General features: G+C 39.2%; 1 protein-coding gene across 2 annotated transcripts in view; it reads right to left on the reverse strand.

Annotated features, from left to right (window-relative positions):
* CDHR2 (cadherin related family member 2) overlaps positions 1-15,102 on the reverse strand; it is a 51,157-nt gene extending 36,055 nt beyond the window's left edge. For both annotated transcript variants that reach the window (XM_060765601.2, XM_060765600.2), the window contains exons 1-9: positions 14,885-15,102; positions 12,204-12,578; positions 8,171-8,235; positions 7,212-7,280; positions 6,589-6,728; positions 5,265-5,318; positions 3,471-3,560; positions 2,902-2,991; positions 1,429-1,554 (exon numbers count right to left, since the gene is read on the reverse strand). In XM_060765601.2, the coding sequence (XP_060621584.2) occupies positions 1,429-1,554; positions 2,902-2,991; positions 3,471-3,560; positions 5,265-5,318; positions 6,589-6,728; positions 7,212-7,280; positions 8,171-8,235; positions 12,204-12,223 (654 nt within the window). In that variant the 5' untranslated portion in view covers positions 12,224-12,578; positions 14,885-15,102. The remainder of the gene's footprint in view (positions 1-1,428; positions 1,555-2,901; positions 2,992-3,470; positions 3,561-5,264; positions 5,319-6,588; positions 6,729-7,211; positions 7,281-8,170; positions 8,236-12,203; positions 12,579-14,884) is intronic.
* Positions 15,103-22,025: the final 6,923 nt, after the last annotated feature.

Below are 22,025 nucleotides of genomic sequence, written 5' to 3' on the forward strand. Positions count from 1 at the left end.
ATGGAGGTCTTCCCATATTTAGGGACTACATATTTACTAAGTTTCTCATTTCAGTGCTTGTTGAATTCTGTGTTAAGTTTTAGAAAAAGTAACAGTGATACTGCTTTGAGTCTCCTTATGGAGAGAAAAAGAGGGGTATAAATAAACATAATAATAAAGTAATGATAATAATAACAATAAAATAATAATAATAATAATAATAATAATAATAATAGGGTTGTTGTGGGTTTTCCGGGCTGTATGGCCATATTCCAGATGCACAACCTCTGAGGATGCCTGCCATAGATGCAGGCGAAACATCAGGAGACAATGCATTTGGAATATGGCCATACAACCTGGAAAACTCACAACAACCTAGTGATTCCGGCCAACAACCTAGTGATTCCTGATGTTTCACCTTTGACAATAAATAATAATAATAATAATAATAATAATAATAATAATAATAATAATAAAAACAACAATAACAATTATTATTATTATTATTATTATTATTATTATTATTATATCTTATTATTTTGTTGTTGTCATTGTTTGCTTTCTGCTAGAACTGGGCTATAGAAAGGGAAGTTTGGCAACAGGATTTAAAACAGGCCTAAATTTGATTGCAAATACCTTCTAGAGAAGTTCCATTAAATCAATGACTTAATTGTAAAGTATAATGCATATAAATCCCATTGATTCAGTGGATCACCTGTAGGCGCAACTAGCAAATGTATTTAGCCCCAAATTGCCTTCTTCATTTGAACACAGGATCAGCCTGTGGTATCATTCATTCTCTTTGGGAAAGCCCTTAATTTTGAAAAGGGTCTGGCAGTTCCTTCTACCCCGAATTACAATTTGTCCTACCCATAGAGACCCTTCCTTGTAGAACAATGCCTGCACATTAAATAAAAAATCCTTCCTGGTAGGAAGCCACTTTCTTTTGACTTTTAGAAATGAAATTGTCAGTTGTGTTAAATGTAATCATATATGAATCATCTAATGCAACTATAAAGGTAGAAAACCAAAAAGCAAGGGCATGAAAGCACTGCTAAAAATAGGCACTGATGTAGGAGAGGCTACTTACCATGTAAATCTCATTCCCTTAAAAGACAGTTTGGTTAATTCAGTGCTTGAATTATGAGAGAGATTTTAGGGAAGCCATTTATGAAGTACACCAGTCACAACCCCAGGTCCATCTAGCTTCGGCTAAATCATATTCCAATAGTTTTCAAAAAATATTATTGAAGGGACCATCAGAAAAGGTAAGAAAGGACTGAAAAGCCCTTGCCCTCATCTAATCTGAATAAGTGATTACTGGGTGCATCTAGAAGCCACGGTCTTGCAAGATCTTCTTTTTCTGGTATACACTGCACAAATAGGAAGAACCAAGCTTCCCTTCCCTCTAAATCATTTACTTCCTGATTGTTATTGGCTGAGCCTCACCTTGGCGAGGATCTCGATACGGTAAAAGGTGCTCTTGTTATTATAGCTGAGTGAACCATTCAGCACCACAGTGCCGTTGTAGAGGATGTTGAAGAGCTGGTGATTTTCCGCATTGTTGGGGTTGACCTGTGGATGGCATACAAGGAATACATGTGAAAGAACACAATTCTGAGGCAAGGTCCTAAGGGGTGTTCTAAGTCCACTGCTGGTCATGCTTATTGATTTCTCACATATATCCATGCCTAGGGAAAATACCTCTTTCTCAAATCCAGGTTGGCTAAGACACATTCTAGATCAGAAATCATCAACTTTTTTTAGGCCAGTGGGGACATTGGAAATCTTGATAGAGTGCTTTGGATACTTTCATAGGATGGGCTCACATCACACTTTCACCCTATGGGCAATCTCACAAGATGGTTGCATATGACATTCCTAACGTGATTGCCACGGAAGGCAAAAAGCACTTTTTCCAAAAGGCAAACTGATTAGTCCAAGAGAAAGGTAACTTCCCCAAGATTGAAAATGCAAGGCAGAGATGTGTTTTGACCTCCAAAACACAAAACCATTCTTTAGAACCCATAGTGTACATATTTCATTGAGGCAAAATGCCACATATGAAAGAGAAATAACCTGGCTAAAAACCTGGATCTAAGGCTGAGATAGAATCAGAGCCTCAAATTGAAATAATAGATTTACTACTATAAATTGGCAAAATATTTGTTCTCTACTAAGAAGGAGCAGAGAAGTGACACACGCACACAGAAATCACATGTAATATCACAGCATGCAAAGAGGCCTCTTAATATACATCAAACACATTTACATGTGGACACAGAAATACCTCAGAGAAAGAACGTATTGTATATGCAGGAAAAACATTCAATTTGCTCCCTCCTATGTACTTTCTTGGGTATTCAGTATTCTTCCCTTCACCTTCTTCCTTCCTTCCTTCCTTCCTTCCTTCCTTCCTTCCTTCCTTCCTTCCTTCCTTCCTTCCTTCCTGGGATACTGTACTCACAATATTAATTTAGTAACATTTATTGAAATAGTTATATCCCCCCCCCCCCCCCCATATCTGAAAATCTCAGAATGAAGTACTGGGTTCCAGCCTTCCACGATCTTTCTCTAGTGTTCCTCCATGGCTCATGTGTGGCACAAAGGCTTTGTTGGAAACCAAGATGACATCTGAGGCCAGCATCTGTTTTGAGAGGCAAGAAGTGTAGAGCAGTGGTTCTCAACCTGTGGCTCCCCAGGTGTTTTGGCCTACAACTCCCATAAATCTGCGCCAGTTTCCCAGCTGTTAGGATTTCTGGGAGTTGAAGGCCAAAACATCTGGGGACCCAAAGGTTGAGAACCAATAGCCTAGAGGTTGTCATAGTAATCCATAATAACAATACAGGTTGGTGCATTTGGTATAAAGCAGCTATTATTGTGTTCATCGTTGAACTCCCCCCTTTACTCTGCAATACTTACTTTTTCAATGGAATAATAAACTCGACCAGCATTTGCACTGTCATCATCTACTGCCAAAACATTAAAGATTGGGGAGCCAATCGGTGTATTCTGAAACATAGAGGAAAGGTCAAAACTGTTTCAAGAGCAGTTTGGGGAGATAGGGAGATTCCATGAAATTGTACCATGGCAGTAAAAGTGGTGTCCAACTGATTAATTCTACAATGTAGATGCATCCCAGGATACCAGTGTCCACCAAGAGAAGCCACAAACAAAATGGTAGATAAGGGAACATAGCCAATACACACCAAAGACATGATCCATAAACTGGTACAATCTGCCAACACAAACTAGTCTATACCCAACTTACTAATGAAAAGGGATTCTAATAGTCTGATATAGACCTTTAAAATGTCTATTCTGAACTATATGGAAATTGGAGAACCTTTCTAATCAATTGCAAGATTCTAATTCTCCTTCTGTCCATCCCTGCCTTAACTAAGTATGACATGGATATTTGTATGAACTGGGTGCAATATCTTGAAAAAATCTGTAGAAGTTCTCTCATGAGGTTAGGTGGGTTCAGATACCTCAGGGACATCTGTGAAATAGGGTTCATCTTGGAAGATTGGCTTGTTGTCGTTCCGGTCTGTTACAATGATGGTGAGCTTTTTATAAACCTGTTGAGGAAAGAGATTACTGTTGTAAGACGCTAGGCAGGTGGGTTTGAGGGTACCAGACCTGCACCAAAGAACAGAGAAGATCTGAGTTAAGAGAACATGGGAACCAGATACTAAGTATATGTTAACAGTTATGTAGAAAGAAGAAAAATCAGCTTGGACAGAACATAGTTGAGAAGTGAGGAAAGGAGCATAAACACAAATCCCCTCAGCTAAACAACAACTGGAAGCACAAGAGCTATATCCAATTTTGCATCTGATTTGCATCTATATTTCCAAGGAAGGAACTAACAGAACTACCTGAGTATTCCTTGCCTAAGAACACTATGTGAATTTCATGAGGTTGCCATAAGTTGACAGAAGATACCCTGCATAAGCTGAACACTTAGGACCCGATAACATTCAGCAATAGTCCTTTTCTGGGCTCATTTGCATACAGATCGTGACAGGTCCTATCAAATGACATTTGTCCCCTGTCATCGTCAACTTGTCGGAAACCGTTGCAAAAGGTGGCAGAAATCGAGTATCTGGACATGGGTTTCATATCATGTTTCTTAATATAAAATGCATTAAATTCACTGCTTTTATGTGTGATCACTGAAACAGTAAGCATCCCCCATGCGTGATGTCTTTTGGGGGGGGGCATGTCTGTAAGTGGTCCCTGTGGACCCTGGGATTTGACATGAAGGGAGCCGTCACCATTTGTCTCTGACTACATTAAGAGAGAAGACCTTCGTAACAGCTACTTTGGAGTCTTCTATCCCCTTTTTAATGTGTTTTCAAAATAATTTGACAGTAAAATACCTCAGAATACCTTCGTATAGCACAATAGTAATTGCTATTTGCCAGTTCGCACCCAACAATTTTTGGATTATGTGATTTTAATGTTTATATTAATATGTTTTTAACTCCACGTTTTAATGTACAAATGTTGTTATGTTTTAATGATCTAATTGATAGTTATATGCTATTGTTGTTTTATGTGAGGCATTAAATTTTGCCATAAATATATTAGAAACTGCTTTGAGTCTCTGTCCTGACTCCTCACCCCCGGGAGAAAAACGGTATACAAGTAAAGTAAGTAAGTAAATAAATAAATAAATAAATAAATGGCAGTGAAAGTGGCTTTCTACTGTATTGATGCAAGATCTACATTATGTGTGACATACACAGAAATTACAACAAATTGGGAGGGGCAAAGTTTTTGTGCTGTGATGAATCAAACTGGATTACTTTAAACAGTAAGAAAGTCATGTGATGGGGGGGCATTAATGCAGCTAGTCAGGATCCTGTATGCATTCTGTTGGGAAAAAATAATGCTGGATACACACGGATTAAGCGTCTTAAAGTTTAGATGTGATGAAGTCCTCAGCTTATCCAAATTTTATGAATGCAGCCTGAACTTTAAAGGATAGCAAATATCAGTTAGACCAGTGTTTCTCAAACTGTGCTCCTCCAGGTGTTTTGGACTTAAGCTCCCAGAAATCTAAGCCCGCTTACCAGCTGTTAGGAAGCTGATGTCCGTAACATCCGGAGGAGTACAATTTGAGAAACTCCGAGTTAGACTAAGCAAGAGAGTGATTTGTTCAATTCTGGCTTGGTCCAACTGTTGCTGCTTTTATTCACTTGAAAATTGGGATAATTGCTCATTCCCCCCTCAATTGAGGGACAAGGCTCCTAAATGGAATTCTGCCCCAGACTTACCACTACATTCTTCTTGTCTGTCACTCCAGCATCAACAGGGAAAGTTTTTCTTTCCTGGAATAAAAAAAATGCAAGTCAACTGCACTTTGATGAAGTGCCATGGCAATATCTTTCCACCTATCAGTGTATCTTGTCTTAATAATCAGTTTGGATTGAGATCTCCCCCCCCCCCCAATTCTTTTTTACAGATAGGGAATTCTTACTTATCTTCTTAAGTAAGAAGATAAGTAACCCCCAGGTGTTTTGGCCTACAACTCTCAGAATTCCCAGCCAGTTTACCAGCTGTTAGGATTTCTGGGAATTGAAGGCCAAAACATCTGGGGACCCACTGGTTGAGAACCACAGTCTTAGGCAATCAACTAAACTATGAGATGGTGTCAATGATCAAAGAATTTTCCATAACTCTTAGGTCTGATTATAATAAAAGTAACATCCCGCATTGACCCAGACAGGCACAACTGTTGTGTCTGTTATGCTGCTTCATAAGTCATAAGTAAATTGACAGCATAACTTAAGTGTGCATCTGTACTGTAAAATTAATGCAGTTTAACACCACTTTAACTTTCTTTGTTCAGTGTTATAGAATCATGGACCCTGTCACTTTAGAAGATCTTTAGCCTCCCTTGCCAAAGAGTGCTGGTGCCTCACTAAATGACAACTCCCAAGATTCCATAGCACTGAGTCATGACAGTTAAAGTGCTGTCAAACTGCATTACTTGCACAGTGTAGATACACACTAAGCAACACTGTGGTTATAGCTTTTTGAATGATACTACTCTTTTTCTGGTGTAACTGTAACTTTTTAGTGACTTTAATCATTATAGAAGGTGTGGTAGCCTTAATAAAATTGGGAAAATGGATGTCATAATTCAACTGTTGGCATATGCTGTACGTCATAATGATAAGAGGAAAGTTTGTTGTGTATCAAAGAGCAATACCTTGTAGAAGCATGACAGCAAAACTAATTTTCCAAAGTGCAGATTTGATGATAACTAAACATCATGGTAATTATGTTAAGGGTTTTGATTATTTGAAGCAGCAACTTAACTAATGTTTTAAAACATATTTCTGAGCTCTGCCCAGTCCTACCCACTGGCAGAATACAGAAGGTATAAAACAATCATCCCAAGAATGGGAAAGGAAATGGTTGGGCTGTATCAATATTAGAAAAAGGAACAGGAGGTTTAACACAATGCAGTTTATCGGCTGACACAACAAATGGGAATCTCTTTATAAAGCTCTGTTATAAACTGTTCTAATGGAAGGAACCTTCCTGGTTCACCCATACTTGGAGCCTTTCCTTCATCCTCCTAGTTATCCTTACCTCATAATTCAGTTTTCGACTCAAAGTCACATTGCCTGTACTGTGGTCGACAGCAAAGTAGTTGGCGTTCTCACCCTCAATGGTATAGTACAATTCATCCCCATCAGCATCCACAGCCACCAGCTGAAAAACCCAGGCTCCTGCAATACGAAAGCAAGAAATGCAAGTCCTGCTTCTATTTAAAAACAGAATGATTTTAGGGTATCACAGGCAGCAAAATGCCTTGTGTGACCCTGATGACATGCCATTTCTAAAAGGTCACAAGTTTCATAGGGAAAAATCTCAAGAGACTTTGAGATTCCTTCACACACACCTTCGCTTTTCATTGTAGCCCTTTCTTTAGCTTGAGTGTGGGTATTAAAAATAAGATCTGGAAGCCTTTCTGTTCCCATAGGAACATGCAAGAAGAGAACATATTAATAACCTTCTCAGAGTCAAGCACAAACTGATGGCCATCATATATGTCGGATGACATGTTCTATCGTTCCCAACAGGATACTATTGTAAAGACTCTATTGGTCGCCGGTTTAGGGAACACTGTCCAGACATCATTCCAGAAAATATTTTTGTTTGTTTGCCTTTTCCCTCTTGTAATCCGAGGCAACGCTCTCTCTTCCACTCACCCAAAGGCATGTCTTCTGGCAAGGTAAAGGAGCTGTTCATGTTAAACCGTGGTGCTGTGTTCCCTGATGCTGCAAGGAAAACAGTTGAGTGTGTTTATCATTTCTTCATGGAGCTAAATTCCCTGCTCTGTCTTCTGCTTTTTGTGTTGTTTCCATCACAACTTCCATAAGCTATCAATTGCAATGGTCATCATTGATTTTTCCAACATTATGAAGTAACTAGTAGTGGGTAGTTTCCACAGCAATTTTGTTCCCATTCCAGCTAGCAAAGGACTGTCAGCCCTGCACATTTGTGGATTTGTTTAACCTGTTCTCTCTATGAATCTCCAGGTTATCCAGTGCAACTTCATAGTCAATGTTGAGCAAAAGTCAACCATACAGCCATATTCGAGGACCTAGGCTGGATCTACACTGCCATATAATCCAGATTATCAAACAAATAATCCACATTATCTACTTTGAACTAAATTATATGAGTCTACACTGCCATATAATACAGTTCTAAGCAGATAATATGGATTTCATATGGCAGTGCGGAAGGGGGCCTAAATATTCCTAGAGAGGTTATGTTAAAAAATACTGTTTTTACTCATGTTAAAAAATACTGTTTTTTCAAATTTCTCACCTTTGTCCTATAATCATAACCCCAGCAAACGTGGAGGGCTGGTTATATTTGAAAATATATAGCTTCATCCTTCTAGAGCTCTTGTTTCTGTCAATACTAGGTTTCAAACATTTGCAACCATGTAACTTTATGAAATGCAAAGAAGAGTTAAAACTTCCTGGGCTTTAAAAAGTCTCTTATCTCAGATCACAAACTGGAGACAAAATATGATGCTTGCCAGATCCACAGGAAGCCTATGTGGCCACATTTTGACCCTAAGGATCCCTCAAATCCACTGTACAGTTCCCATACAAATAGCAAAAGCAAACATTGTCCTCATTGTGGAAATTCTTACCTCTTGACAGACATATGCAGAGAAGTATCCCTGTGAACCAAAGCATCCTGCTAAGGCAAAAGGGCCTGTGCATAGAAAAGAAAAAAAGAGTTAGGAGTCAACCTGTGAAAATTTACTTGCCCTCCCACCCATTCAGAGCAATTGCTTGTGGTCTTTAGGATCCCTTACAGCAGGGTTGTCAAACTCATTTTCATCCAAGGCTATATCAGCCTTATGATTGTCCTAAAAGTGCTGTTGAATCCATAGATGGAGAATCAGTGGATACAGAGGGACAACTACAATTTTTCTACATAGTGGTGGTCAGTGCTCTTTGGTTTTTACCCAATTTGGGTCCCCGGATATTCATGAATGACAACTCCCATCACTTTTGATTACCTGCCATGTGAGGTGGGGATATTTGCAACCCAACAGCACTTGTGGCTCTGAGGTTGGGGAAAGGTTGAAGGACCTTTTAAAGTCAGACATCATATCCACAAGGCTTGTATCTTAATCCAAATTCCACTATCTGGACTATACAGAAGACATGGCAGACTTCCAGATGTTACTGTATCACAACTCCTATCAGCTCTAGTGATGGGGAATACAGCTGTAGTCTAGCATCTGGAAAGCCACATAAAATGACGTGGCAGACCAAATTCAGCCTGGCAGTCTAGAGTTTCATACATGTGGCCTATAGGATGCACAATCCTTGCAATATTGTTTATATGCTTATATGTTTTATATTTTAATGCTATGTTGTTTATTTTATTGCAATTTGTATCTTATTTTATTGTAATTTGTTGTTTGGGCTTGGCCTCATGTAAGCCGCCCTGAGTCCCCGTTGGGGGAGATGGTGGCGGGCTATAAGTAAAGATGATGATGATGATGATGATGATGATGATGATTATTATTATTATTATTATTGCAATAGGTTCCCACTTATTTATTATTTATTTATTTATATATTTACTTACTTTATTTGTATACCGCACTCTCTCAGCCCGTAGGCGACTCAGTGCGGTTTACAGTCAGGTCAATATACAAAGTGCACAACATTAGCATTTAAAACTAAGGCAACTACATCAATATAACAATACATCAATACATCAATATAACATCAATACATCCATATAACTAATCCATCACGTCTCATTAAACTGCCATGGCTCAATGCTATGGAATCCTGGGATTTGTAGTTTGGTGAGGCACCTTATTTTACAACTTATTTTATTTTTCTGGTTATTTAATATTTAATGTTTATTTTACTTAGGTGATATTTGTCTTTACTGTTCTAATGTAGCACAAATCCTATGTAAAATCATACTATGTATTTTTGACATTAATATTGAAATCTGAAATATATACAGAAAGTTTTTACTTTGCAGAGAAGGCTAAGGATCTTGTAAAAATACAACTTCCAGAATTCCATAGGAAGCAGGAACCATGGAAGGAGGATAGGGTACAACCCACTTGTTATTACATGAGGAAACAATGATGAAGATAGGAGTTTTTCCTCACCTCTTAATGCAAATATAGTCTGTATACAATCAACACACTCAGGACCAGAAGGAAACAACGCTGTAAAATTAGTGTAGTTGAACACCACTTAAACTGCACTAATTTTACAGTGTTGTTTCCCTCTGGTCCTGAGTGTGTTGATTGTATACAGGCTATATTTGCATTAAGAGGTGAGGAAAAACTCTTATCTCCATAATTGTTTCATCATGTCATAACAGGAGGGTTGCACCCTATCCCCCTTCCATGGTTCCTGCTTCCTTTTATCATCTTGAACAACACACCCAGGGAGCACGAATGACAAACTTACAGGAAGCAGAAGAGAAGGCCAATGTACAGACCTAAGTACGCAGATACCCTGGCAATGGGAGGGACAGGCATCATATACTGATGCAAAACAACAAAAACAAAATAGAAACAAAAGCTGGAGAATTGTACTTCTCTACAGCTATTGTTTTAAAAAAATAATAGTACTTTTTGTCGGTTGAAATTTTCACAGAATTTTAATAGACTTTGCTAAGTGCCTTGTTTGCATTTATCAGCCTCAACAGCAGAAACTATAAGCAAAATTATATTTGTTACCAAGCAGCTGGGCAAGTCACGGAAGTGCACAATACAGAAATAATGAGGCTTGGGATAAACTCTTTTATTACCCTGAATACTCACCTTTAAAGTCACTAAATAAGAATTTAGGTATTTTGGGCAAAATAAAAGCAGTCAAAATGTTCCTAATCCCAAAATTAATTATTTATTCCAAATCCTTTCAGACAAAATTAACCAAAAATTATTTAATAATTGATCAAAACTTTAAAATATGGATTTTTGGAGAGAGAAAAAATTAAGAATACCAAAAAAAAATTATACCCCAGGGGGTACTAGGATGGAGGATTCCAAACCTGGAGCTATGTTATGAAGTATTCAAATTAAAATCATTATTGGAAATTACGTAAGAGTGAGAAGAGAGAAAGATGGATTAGGATAGAGAATGAATCCAATAAGGGTGAAGGAAGAAACAGGGTGTTTACAAGTAACCTAACAACAGAAATTAGAAAAACAAACGGGGCCAGAAAAATTGCACTAAAAATATTGGAAAAATGGCAGCCAAAGTGGATGCCAGAAATATCTAAGTGGCCACCATTGGAGTTTTTATATGAGAAAAAGTTTGATCCTAATTGGTGGAAGGAAATAAGGGGTAAAGGCTATTATAAAATGATTGATATGTACGACGTAAATGGTCAGCTAATTCCCATAGACAGGATTATAGAAAAGGTCAGAAATAGAAATTGGTTAAAACTATTAGGCTTATATAATCAGCTCAAAATTGGGAAATATGGCAGAAAAATAGAGGAAGAGGACAATATGGAGGAAATATTATTATGTTACACTCATATGTGGTGGGAATGCCCAAAGCCTTTGGGGGGGGGGGGGGAATAGGGAAGAGAATTGAAAAATTATTCAAAATACCACTCCAAGTGAATATAGATTTGATTTGATGGGTGTATTAGGCAATAACAAGATTAACATAAAAGAACAAGAATTGTTTAAAATCATGATTCTAGCAGAACAGGAAGTGATAGTATGAGGTGGAAAGAGGGGGAAATGGACTATGGAAAATGGGAATAACTACCTTTATGATCAGGTCCAATCGGAAATTATAGTATGTTTAAGTTGAGAGCATGTCCAGGAGGATAAAATAGGAAAAAATAAATAAATAGATGACTTATATGGCATGGATAAAAAATGGAGAAGCCAATATGAATATTGTACAGAAACTAAGAAAACTGGGTTTATGGTTAATGATAGAGATATAGAGAAAATATGTGGTCTGGGTGATGAGTGATGGGAGGTGGGAATAGGAGGTTTTTAACAACAGAAATTAATAAAATATTATTAAGAAAAATAAAAGGATAAGGTGAAGTCAAAAGAGTTATAAGCATTATATGTTATACCAGTATTCAAGAACATGGATATGAGATGCTTGTGTGTATATGCACCAAATGAAATCAAGTGGAAATAATGTTATGAAAAGCTTAAATAAGAAAAAATATATATTTAAAAAATATATATTTAAAAGAGTCTGGCAACTCTTTCTGCCATACTGGCCAGGTGTAGGCGATGTTCTACAAGCGGATGTCATGGGATCCCTGGTTGGCCACAAGCTGCTTAAATGCAGCTATTGCTTTCAGATGGGGGGCCTACAGACGAGAAAGACTGCTTCCTTCCTGTGGTTGTAGTAGAGATGCCTAATAGGGCCTCGTTCATCTTGTCCACTATGCCCTGCCTCATGTACAGAGGAAAAATTGTTGGAGGCTACAGACAATGTCATTGCTGTTGCCCGTTTTTGGTCAAAAGATATTTAGCTGCCTGCGTTCCTTCTATTTTTATTAGTTTTATACTAATTTGTGGAATGCTTTTGATACAAAATAAATACATAAATAAATAAATCCCATGGTTCATTCCCTCCCTCCCTCTCTCCCTCCTTCCCTCCCTTGGTCATCACAGCACAACATGGATAGAGACAGCTGAGTTTACCCCTTACCTCATCTCGTACGGGATCATGGAAATGCCACTTGAGTCTGTGATAGACACTGGAGGTCTGAATACTTCCTTCAGACTTTGGCTCCTGTCTTGAATAAGCTGATCAATTATTAACTGAAATTAGAGGGTGAGGACTTTGGCCCAACCTCCTTGAACAGGACTCTTCCTCTTTTTCTTTTTCCTGCCTGAGGTTGCTTGGGCAGGTGTCAGTTCCAAAACAGGTCTTTGCAGGTGTCCTGGAAGGGAATCTCCAAACCGCTGGCACCATTCAGCCTCCATTCCCAATGGCTTTTCACATCTCAGGTCCTTCTCAGCTCTATCTCTCATCTTAAACAGCAGTCCAGTTGTCAGATTGTGGACCTGTAGCCAACCCAGCCTATGTGACAAACATGAATCAATAGTTATATTGGTTGCTTTGGTAACATTCTGTCTCAATTTAAGAGAAATATGGACAGATCTACTGAAAGCAATTAGGATCATGGTTAGAGGTGCTATCCTTAGCCAGCTGCACTGGCTGGGAATTACGGGATTGGTAGTGCAATAAACATGACAGATTGCTGTGCCAGGTTACTAAACTTAAGAGGATCTACATGGGTTGTGGACTATGGAGAAGAGAGGTACATCTACACTGTCAAAATAATGCAGTTTTACAACACTTTAACTGTGATGGCTCAATGCTATGGAAGCATGGGAACTATAGTTTGGTATTTATTTATCGTGTCAGGCAACCAAACAGTTGTATTAAATTTTTGACAGAACAAACAAACAAACATACAAAAGACAAGCTTGGTGTTGATTAAATGTCCTTTGACCAGTATCTGGCCATTTGGAGTGCTTCTGGTGTTGCCGCAAGAAGGTCCTCCACTGTGCATGTAGCAGGGCTCAGGTTGCATTGCAGCAGGTGGTCAGTGGTTTGCTCCTTTCCACATTCACATGTCGAGGATTCCACTTTTGTAGCCCCATTTCTTAAGGTTGGCTCTGCATCTCGTGGTGCCAGAGTGCAATCTGTTCAGCGCCTTCCAAGTCGCCCAGTCTTCTGTGTGCCCAGGAGGGAGTCTCTTATTGGGTATCAGCCATTGATTGAGGCTCTGGGTTTGAGCCTGCCACTTTTGGGCTCTCACTTGCTGGGGTGTTTCAGCGAGTGTCTCTGTAGATCTTAGAAAACTATTTCTTGATTTAAGTCGTTGACATGCTGGCTGATTCCCAAACAAGGGATGAGCTGGAGATGTCTCTGCCTTGGTCCTTTCACTATTGGCTGCTACTTCCCGGTGGATGTCAAGTGGTGCAATACTGGCTAAGCAGTGTAATTTCTCCAGTGGTGTAGGGTTCAGACACTCCGTGATAATGCGGCATGTCTCATTAAGAGCCACATCCAATATTTTAGTGTGGTGAGATGTGTTCCACACTGGGCATGCATACTCAGCAGCAGAGTAGCATAGCACAAGGGTGGATGTCTTCACTGTGTTTGGTTGTGATCCCCAGGTTGTGCCAGTCAGCTTTCGTATGATATTGTTTCTAGCACCCACTTTTTGCTTGACGTTCAGGCAGTGCTTCTTATAGGTCAGAGCATGGTCCAGAGTGACTCCCAGGTATTTGGGTGCGCTGCAATTGGTGAGGCATCAGAACTATTTGGCAGAAAAGGCCAAAAACCTTGCCTTTTGCATGATTCCCATGAGCCATGGCAGTTAAAAGTAGTGTCAAACTGCATTTGAAAGTGTAGATGCACCCAATGTGAATTATTTCACCCTACATACCATTTCAACCACATGCAATCAACTATAGAGGATCATAAAGTGCCCCTTCAATGGAAACACCAATTTAGGCAGGACTTTCTGCAGAGATTCCTTTTCTGTATCCTGCAACTATTTCAATTTGGAAAACAGACCCCTGATTAATCCTCTGTCATCCTTTCAGCTGTTCTTAAAGCATGCCAGTCCCGCTCTCCTTCTCCCACTTCTTTCCTTTGTCCTCAGCTTTCTTCAGTTGAGGTAAACTGAGTTCAAAGTACAAAGATAGTAATTAACTGACTCGGGCAGAAAGGTGTAATTTCACCCTTCCCAGCAGGTTCAGGCAAAGGAAAAGTGCTGCAGCATCTTCCTATCTTGTGTGCTTTACTAACTGATACATTTTGCATCTTGACCACACTCTGATGTTGCTTGGCAAGATGTGTTCTGGTTTTTATCTGTGAAATATTGGAGGGTATGCTTTCCCCCCTGAGCTGCCTTTGTATCCCTCTTATTGCTCTCTCCTCAACCTGCCACTTTGTATCCCAGATCTCCCAGCCAAGGAATGTGAGTAAAAGCCCAAGGTAGCCATTTAAAACAGGGGTGGAAATCAGGTAGCCCTTCAGATATTATTGAAATGTATTTTCTGTCTAACCTTTCCAAAGCTATGGTCCAAATATCTGGAAAGCAGCACCTTCCCCCACCCTACTTTAAACCCTCATTCACATCCTGTAACATTTCTGAACAAAGGTAGGAGTTATTCCATATGTTGACACTATCTTGGTTTGTCAACTGGTTTGCTTCTATGTGCCTTTCCACCACTGCTTGGCATGCAGATATTCATAAGAGAGCCCTTTCTACTTGGTTGTACTTCCACATAAACATTGCATCTCTTGAATTTCTGGTTGCCAAGATGACAGCTTTACCATGAGACCGGCAGGAGGAAAAGCTATCTTACCCCAGGTTCCTGCGTTTGATTCTCCTGCCTCATGGTCCCTTTCATGCCCAGGCCTTGTTTTGGGGGAAAATCTGGTGAGGCCAGGGAGGGCTGCCTGTAGCCTGGAAGGGCGGATGAGGCCTTTTGCTTGCGCTGCCGGTTTGTGCCTTTGACTTTGCACTGAAGTAATTGACAAGTAAAAGGATTCATCAGACAGGATCTCAGTATGTGTGTATGTATGTGTGTGTTTGGGGGAAGGAAAGTGGCTGCAGCCTCCCCAATGACCTACTTACAGTAACAAATGAGGATTGTGCTGTCTCCACTGAGGCAGAAGATGAGTTAGGCCAGAGAAAGGGAGAGAGGTTGTGCCAGCTCAATGATGTGTTGTTTGGGCCAGAAAATGTATTGTCACTCCTCTCACTGTGACCAGCAATAACAAGGCAGGAGCATCCCTACCAATGGAGGAAGTATGCTAGGATTCAAGAGAGACATTTTGCAGTGATCGCATGGCAAATATTCTTCTTGCTGCCTTTGTTGATGTTTAGAGTTCATTCCAGATTATCCTAAATGTTATTATATATTTTCCAAAATTCACATATGAAAAATAGGACATGCAAGACAAAGCAACATAAGGGTGTAGTCAAGAAAGCAAAAGTTATTAACAAGCAAGTGTTATCAAAATAATCAGATCCCCCCCCCTCCCAAAAAAAATATTAATTATGAGGCTCAGTACCATGGAGATATACAGCATGCCCACTTTATCTTTTCCATTTCGCCCTGCAATAGCCCTTCATACATTTCTTTGGAAAGTTGCTTCACCACACCACAGACTCCAGTAAACAATGCCCCAAATTACCATAATCCTTTTACAGTAAACTGGAAGGTTTTGGGGGTGGGACTCACAATGGGTTTGCATCACAGCTACTGGATCCTTTTCCTGTTTCCTGATACAATCTGGGCTATTACTGGGAATGGTTCCTCTCCCATGCCCCCAGCCAGACTCACCCTTGTGACACCCACTGAGATGTTCATCAACCTAAAGCACCCATTGTTTACCTTAGACTAATTCTATTGTACCTATCAGAGCTAAGGCATTATTGACTGCAAAATGGCTTTTTTTCCAATCACTCCTATCTCAGAGGTAAATCAATAAATGGACAGACTCTTCAAAATAATCCAGTGACAATTTGAGTTTCCCAACACAATGAAGATGAACCAGCAATGACGTCTAAGGGAATCCCAGACTAATTATGAAGTGTATCCTAGTTGGACAGTTTTTGAGCCAAATAGGAGTTTGTACAGGTATCTTAAATAGTTGTCAAATGAAATACATGTGCTCTGTGTTCGCAATTATGGGATGTCAGTGTTTTCTCTGCTGACAACCTCTCTGGCCATTGAGAATAAATCTTTGATCTTGCCTTCATCCCATCTATGTCTCATTCAGCCTTCTGGGAAGCTAGACACTCTGGACTCTGAAGCTGTGGTTCTTGCAGATGCTGACATCACATAACAGAAGAGCATACAACCTAGGAAAAGCTGCAACAGTTTGCTTTTCCCTAAAACTACAGGGTTGGCTGTGATTCCATCCCTTCCTTGCTAGAAAAGAAAGATGGCAAGACATATCAGTTATGAAGGCACCATAGTCCCTTGAAACATTAAACAAGGCTGGTTTACAACAGAGGTAGAAACCATATGGCTGGGCAGGTTTGCAACTGCTAGCATGGGTCACAAGTAGCTATGCTGGCGAATGCATCTCAAAGTTGCAGTTCAAATATGTCCAGAGGGCTATAATGTTCTCACCTTTGGTTACGTTACTAGGAAATATGATTGTAAATGAGATTGCTTTACCTAACAACTCATTGCATCAACTAACAGGAATCATGGTGACTAGAGGATTCTGAACATTAGAGTCCAAAAAGTAAATTTACCAAGCTCTGTTAGGCGTAAGTGAGATACTTAAGGTTCTGTGTACTATGTCTTCCACATTTAAAATGCAGTATACCACTTTATTGGCCCCTGTGAATAACTATTCACTTCTATTCTTATAACCACTGTGTACCATGGCCAACATTTTGCTACCTGGAGCAAATATATTTATTTATTTATTTATTTATTTATTTATTTCAAGCATTTATATCCCGTACTTCTCACCTCCAAAGAGGGACTCAGGACAGTTTACAACAGGCAGCCATTAGATGCCAAAAACAATATATTAAAAATCACAGTTACAATTAACACAATTAAAACAATTATAAGAATTCAATTAAAAATGGTTTGACGGTTCAAAACATCATGGTTCCTACAGCCATGCAAGGCGTATATTACCCCAAGCAAACCATGTTATTATGACATATGAGACAGAAGATCACACAAACTCTCATCACATTGGCAGTAAAACAGACTAATGGCAATTTAATTTGCTAACAATTTGCTGACCTTTTATGACATCCAAAATTTGCTGCCTCGGGTTGCCCTTTCACTCTGCCTAATGATAGGGCCAGCTTTATCCATACATGAAGATCCCACAGTTACCAGTAGCAATTTCCTCAAGTTTCATTTATTTATTAAAATATACGTACCCAAAGAATTGGAGAAATGTTCCTCTTTCCCTTTTTTGTCTCTCTCTTCTGTGCAGCAGGTGCTACTTTGGAGCCACCTGAGTATAATAAGTTTGTGACACATTTGAGTCACCTGCATGTGTGCATAACCAAGATATAACATATGCTTTTATGTATGTTAATGCTGTTATTTCTCTCCAGTATTCTGCAATTGTTTTGTATGTATGTAGGTTCAGAGGGGTGCTCCTCACATCTATGGTTGGTTGACTACCAGGTTCTCAAAGAGCTTACTACTGAATTCTCATGCTGCAACATCTTCACACTTATCATTCCTGTGATTAAGGCTGGATCTACATTGTAGAATTAATACAGTCGAACACTTCTTTCACTACCATGGTTCAATATCTTGGAATCCTGGAATCCATAGTTTGGTGAGCCACCTACACGCTCTGGCAGGGCAAGCTAAAGAACTTCTAAAACTACAACTCCCATAATTCCATAGCGCTGAACCATGGCAGTTAAAGTGAGGTCAAATTGCATTAATTCTATAGTGGAGATGTACCCTTAAATGAATTAAAGATTTGCATAAATTTGCCGTCACTCCTGCTGCTGTAGAAAGTGTCAGCAAAACAACAAGAAAACAATTCTACATAAACAGGATGGATCAGAGCTTTAAAAAGGTAACATCCCCCCCCCCCCCCTCCCAACTACAGCTGGTCACACTGATTGTGAATATGTGGCATTCCGGGATCTATAGCCCCAAAAAGAAACTTTTCCAAGCTCTATGATGACTGTAACCAAGCCAATGTTTTCCCCTAGAGAGTGTTCTGTGACATTGAAATGCCAACAGCAACAATGCACATATTAACTTTAGAGCAAATGGGTCATCATTGATTATTCCAACTGGTATGCAGGCTGACAAGGAAGAAAGCCGTTGGGAAATGTCAATGTTATGTAAAAGTCAGAACCTTTGGCCTCAGAGTGAAATAGGAGGGAAAACCCAATGCATGCAATTATATTAAGATTTTTTTTCCATTTAGGTTACACCCTAAGACTATTTATTTGGAAATAACACATGATATGGTTTCTATTTGAGTTTAATTTTTAATTTGATTTTTAAAAATGATTGTGAAGAGGAGAAACAGAAAAAATGAGAGAGAGGAAAATAAAACTATAAAAGAAAGAAGAAGCAAATAGAATATGAATGAGTTCTTGTTGACTACTTTGATATAAGGTAACCATATTCTCCAAAATGACAGATAAAGAATGCTTGTTTTTCTATTTCCTGCTTGGGTTAGCTAGAATCTTTACTTCTTCTTATATGCCTTCATGCCAACCCTGATCTGTGGTGACCTTCTCCTAGGGTTTGTCTTGGCAATATTTATCTAGTCCTCTCAGGCAGGAAGAGTATGACTTACCCAAAATCACCTAGTGGAATTCCAACTACCTAAACAGAAATGTGCAACAACATTTTTGTTACATCCTAAGGAAGGTACATGTATGACTACTGCTTGGACAAGAGCTGTCCTTGTACTTCAAAGAGCACAGCGCAGTGCATGTCAGTGGGGTGTTGACATTATTTTGGGTTTGAGTCTAAACTGTAGAAGCCATCTAACATAATTGAAACTGTTTCTGGGGAAAGATTTCAGCACAATGGATAGCTCCTTTAACGGTCAGGCTGAAACCCACAGCACGCTTACTTCTCCTGTGGCAAAGAAGCTACCAGCTCCCACTGTTCTCAAGAACTAGAAAGAGCTTGGAGAAATGTCTGAACTACATTTTCACTGATCTATACACGTCAAAATACTGAATTCAGAAGTTTTCATTTTTGAGCTTTTCATGCAGCACCATGTCCAATTAAATTGTCTTGGTAGAATTCAGTTGCTGTTGCATCCCAGATCAGGAAACGAGACCATAAGATTAAATCCACCACACTTGAATGTAGGAAAAACAATCCTTTTTTATTGATGAAAAATTGGTTACAAAAGAAAGGTAAATGCAAAGTCAAAAAGCCACAATAGAAACACAGCAGTCAGGAAAATCTCTGAACTTGAGCAAAATTCCAAAAACCACAATTACAAAAGCCAGGAACCTGTTAGCATCTCACTAACCGTGTACTTGAAAACTAGAAGCCTCTGGGATTACCGGCCATGGAACACAGGAATTCTGCCAAGGCACAGCTGCAGTCCAGAACGTTGCTTGATCTAACAAGACAACCGGGGGAAGGCCCCTTAAACCAAAGAAACTATTCCTTGAAACGCCACTTGACTTTGAAGCCTGGGCCTGTCTCTCCTGTAATCTATTTGACCTTCATAGAAACTGTGAATCACTCCTGTTTCTAGCTATCTGTTCCCTTCGGTCCTCATTAAAAAAAACCCAGGTGTGATTTCCTCTGGAGAGCTAACACAGCTGGATTCCAAAACATTTTCATCCGGCTGTTTAGTTTCACTTTCCTCGCCACTGACCTCAGCATCAACATCAGTTTCAACACTATCAGGGAGAGATACATATTTTTTTTGTAATAAGTTTTTATTAGTTTTGCAGTTTAACAACGTTACAAGAGGGGGGGTGTAAGAGAGGGAGTAGGAAAAGTGGTCTGGGGTGAGGGTAAAAGGGTAAGATAGAAGGGGGGGAGAAACGGGGGGGAAACGGGGGGGGGGGGGAAACACACAGAAAAACACCATCACCACCATTTTCATCTGTGTTGTGACTTCCCAGGGTCTTCCAAGAGTCTTGATCTTCAATAAAAAAGTCCATTTCTTCGTTTTCCCGTGTGTTGACAATGTTTCTTATTATATCTTCCTTTTAAAAATTAGTCAGGTCTATTATTATTGAAATTTCTTTTGTTTTTAGAAAATCCTTAAAGCCTGTCCAATCTGTTTTTTTAATCACTCCATTTATTCTCTGGGATAGATTATCCATTTGTATGATATCAAACGCTTTGATAATCCAGTCTTCTTGGGTTGGTGTTTCTTTTTGCTTCCACTTTTTGGCTACAACTATTCTGGCCACTGTACTCAGTAAGAATAAGATTTTGTCTTGTTTTTTATTCATTTTGGTATCTTTTTGTATCCCTAATAAATATGTTTCTGGTGCTTGTGGAAAATTTATTTTTAATATTTTTTGGGTGGCCTGATGGACTTTTCCCCAGAATTTTTTAATTTTCCCACACGTCCACCATTGATGAAAGAATGTGCCTACCTTCCTTTCACATTTCCAGCATTTATCCGAAGTGTTTTGGTTTTTTTTTTTAATTTTGCTATTTTCTCTGGTGTGTAATGTCAGCGATAAAACATTTTGAACCAGTTTTCCTTAATGTCACTGGCTGCAGTATATCTAATTTTAGTAGTCCAAATTTCTTCCCATTGGCTCATCATGATGTTGTGACCTAAATCCTTTGCCCATTTTATTTGGCATTCTTTGACTTGTTCTTCCTCCGTATTCCACATTTGTAATTGTTTGTATAACAGTTTTATTAATTTTTTATTTTTTTTCCATGATGGTATCCCATATCCCCTTTTCTTGTTCAAAACCTAATTTTTCATCCTCCCTAAAGCCCTCTCGCATTTGGAAGTAATTTAGCCACGTAATTTTCGGATTTGCCTTCTGGAGTTCTTCATAAGATTTTAGTGCCATATTTCCCTCTTCGTTTTCCTTTAGTAGCTGGTGGTAGGTTGGCCAATTTTCTACACCTAGTTCTTTTTTATGTTTTGCTTCCATTAACGAAATCCAGAGCGGGGTGTTCCTGAAAAATCTGGTTTTATATTTCTCCCACGTTTTGATTAAGGCTGCCCTTATATAGTGATTTGTGTCTAACATCAACATCAAATGTACTGTGCCAGAAGGAGTGTATGGTCTGGCTCAGTAGGAGTCAACCCCCTTGTTTGGGCCACTGGTTCTTCTAGCTCAGTACTACACCCTGGCAGTACTTCTCATGTGATTCTTATGTGGCAGAAGGATATTTTCTATGTGGTGGATGTGCTTTTCTCCTTTTAATGATATTTTAATTGTGCTTTAAAAAATTAACACAGAGACTTTATAAAACAAAAATCCAGTGGTGAAAGGACATTAATTAGTACAATTGTTGTCACTTTTCTCTAGTCACACCAGGAGGTGGGGTGGCAAACGTTATACTGCTGCTCTGGGCCAGAGTGAAGAGAGCGGGGGCCAGGGGATAGTTCCACCTTGTCTCCTGCATATGTTATCAGTTGGGGACCCCTCTCCCCAGCACCAACTGCTGTTCTGGGCCAGAGTGCAGAGAGAGGGGGCCAGAAGACAGTTCCACTTTGTCTCCTGTGCTATGCTAATAATGTAATGTAATGTATATACATATCTATATAAATAAAAATCTAATGTTCGTTTGTGGAATTGACATAACTCAAAAACCACTGGATGAATTGACATGAAAATTTGGACACTATACTCCTAACAGACCACTGAGTGACCATCACTCATAACCACCACTCCCTATAAAAAAAACATGGCCAGGACTTAAAAACCCAAAAAAAGCTAAATGATAAATAACTAAATGAAAAAAAAAGGGAAGCAAGGGGGAAGGAAGAGGAGAAAGAAAGAAAGAAAGAAGGAGGGAAAGAAAGAAGGAA

Source organism: Anolis sagrei, chromosome 2, assembly GCF_037176765.1.
Source record: "Anolis sagrei isolate rAnoSag1 chromosome 2, rAnoSag1.mat, whole genome shotgun sequence".
Classification (NCBI taxonomy): Eukaryota; Metazoa; Chordata; class Lepidosauria; order Squamata; family Dactyloidae; genus Anolis; species Anolis sagrei.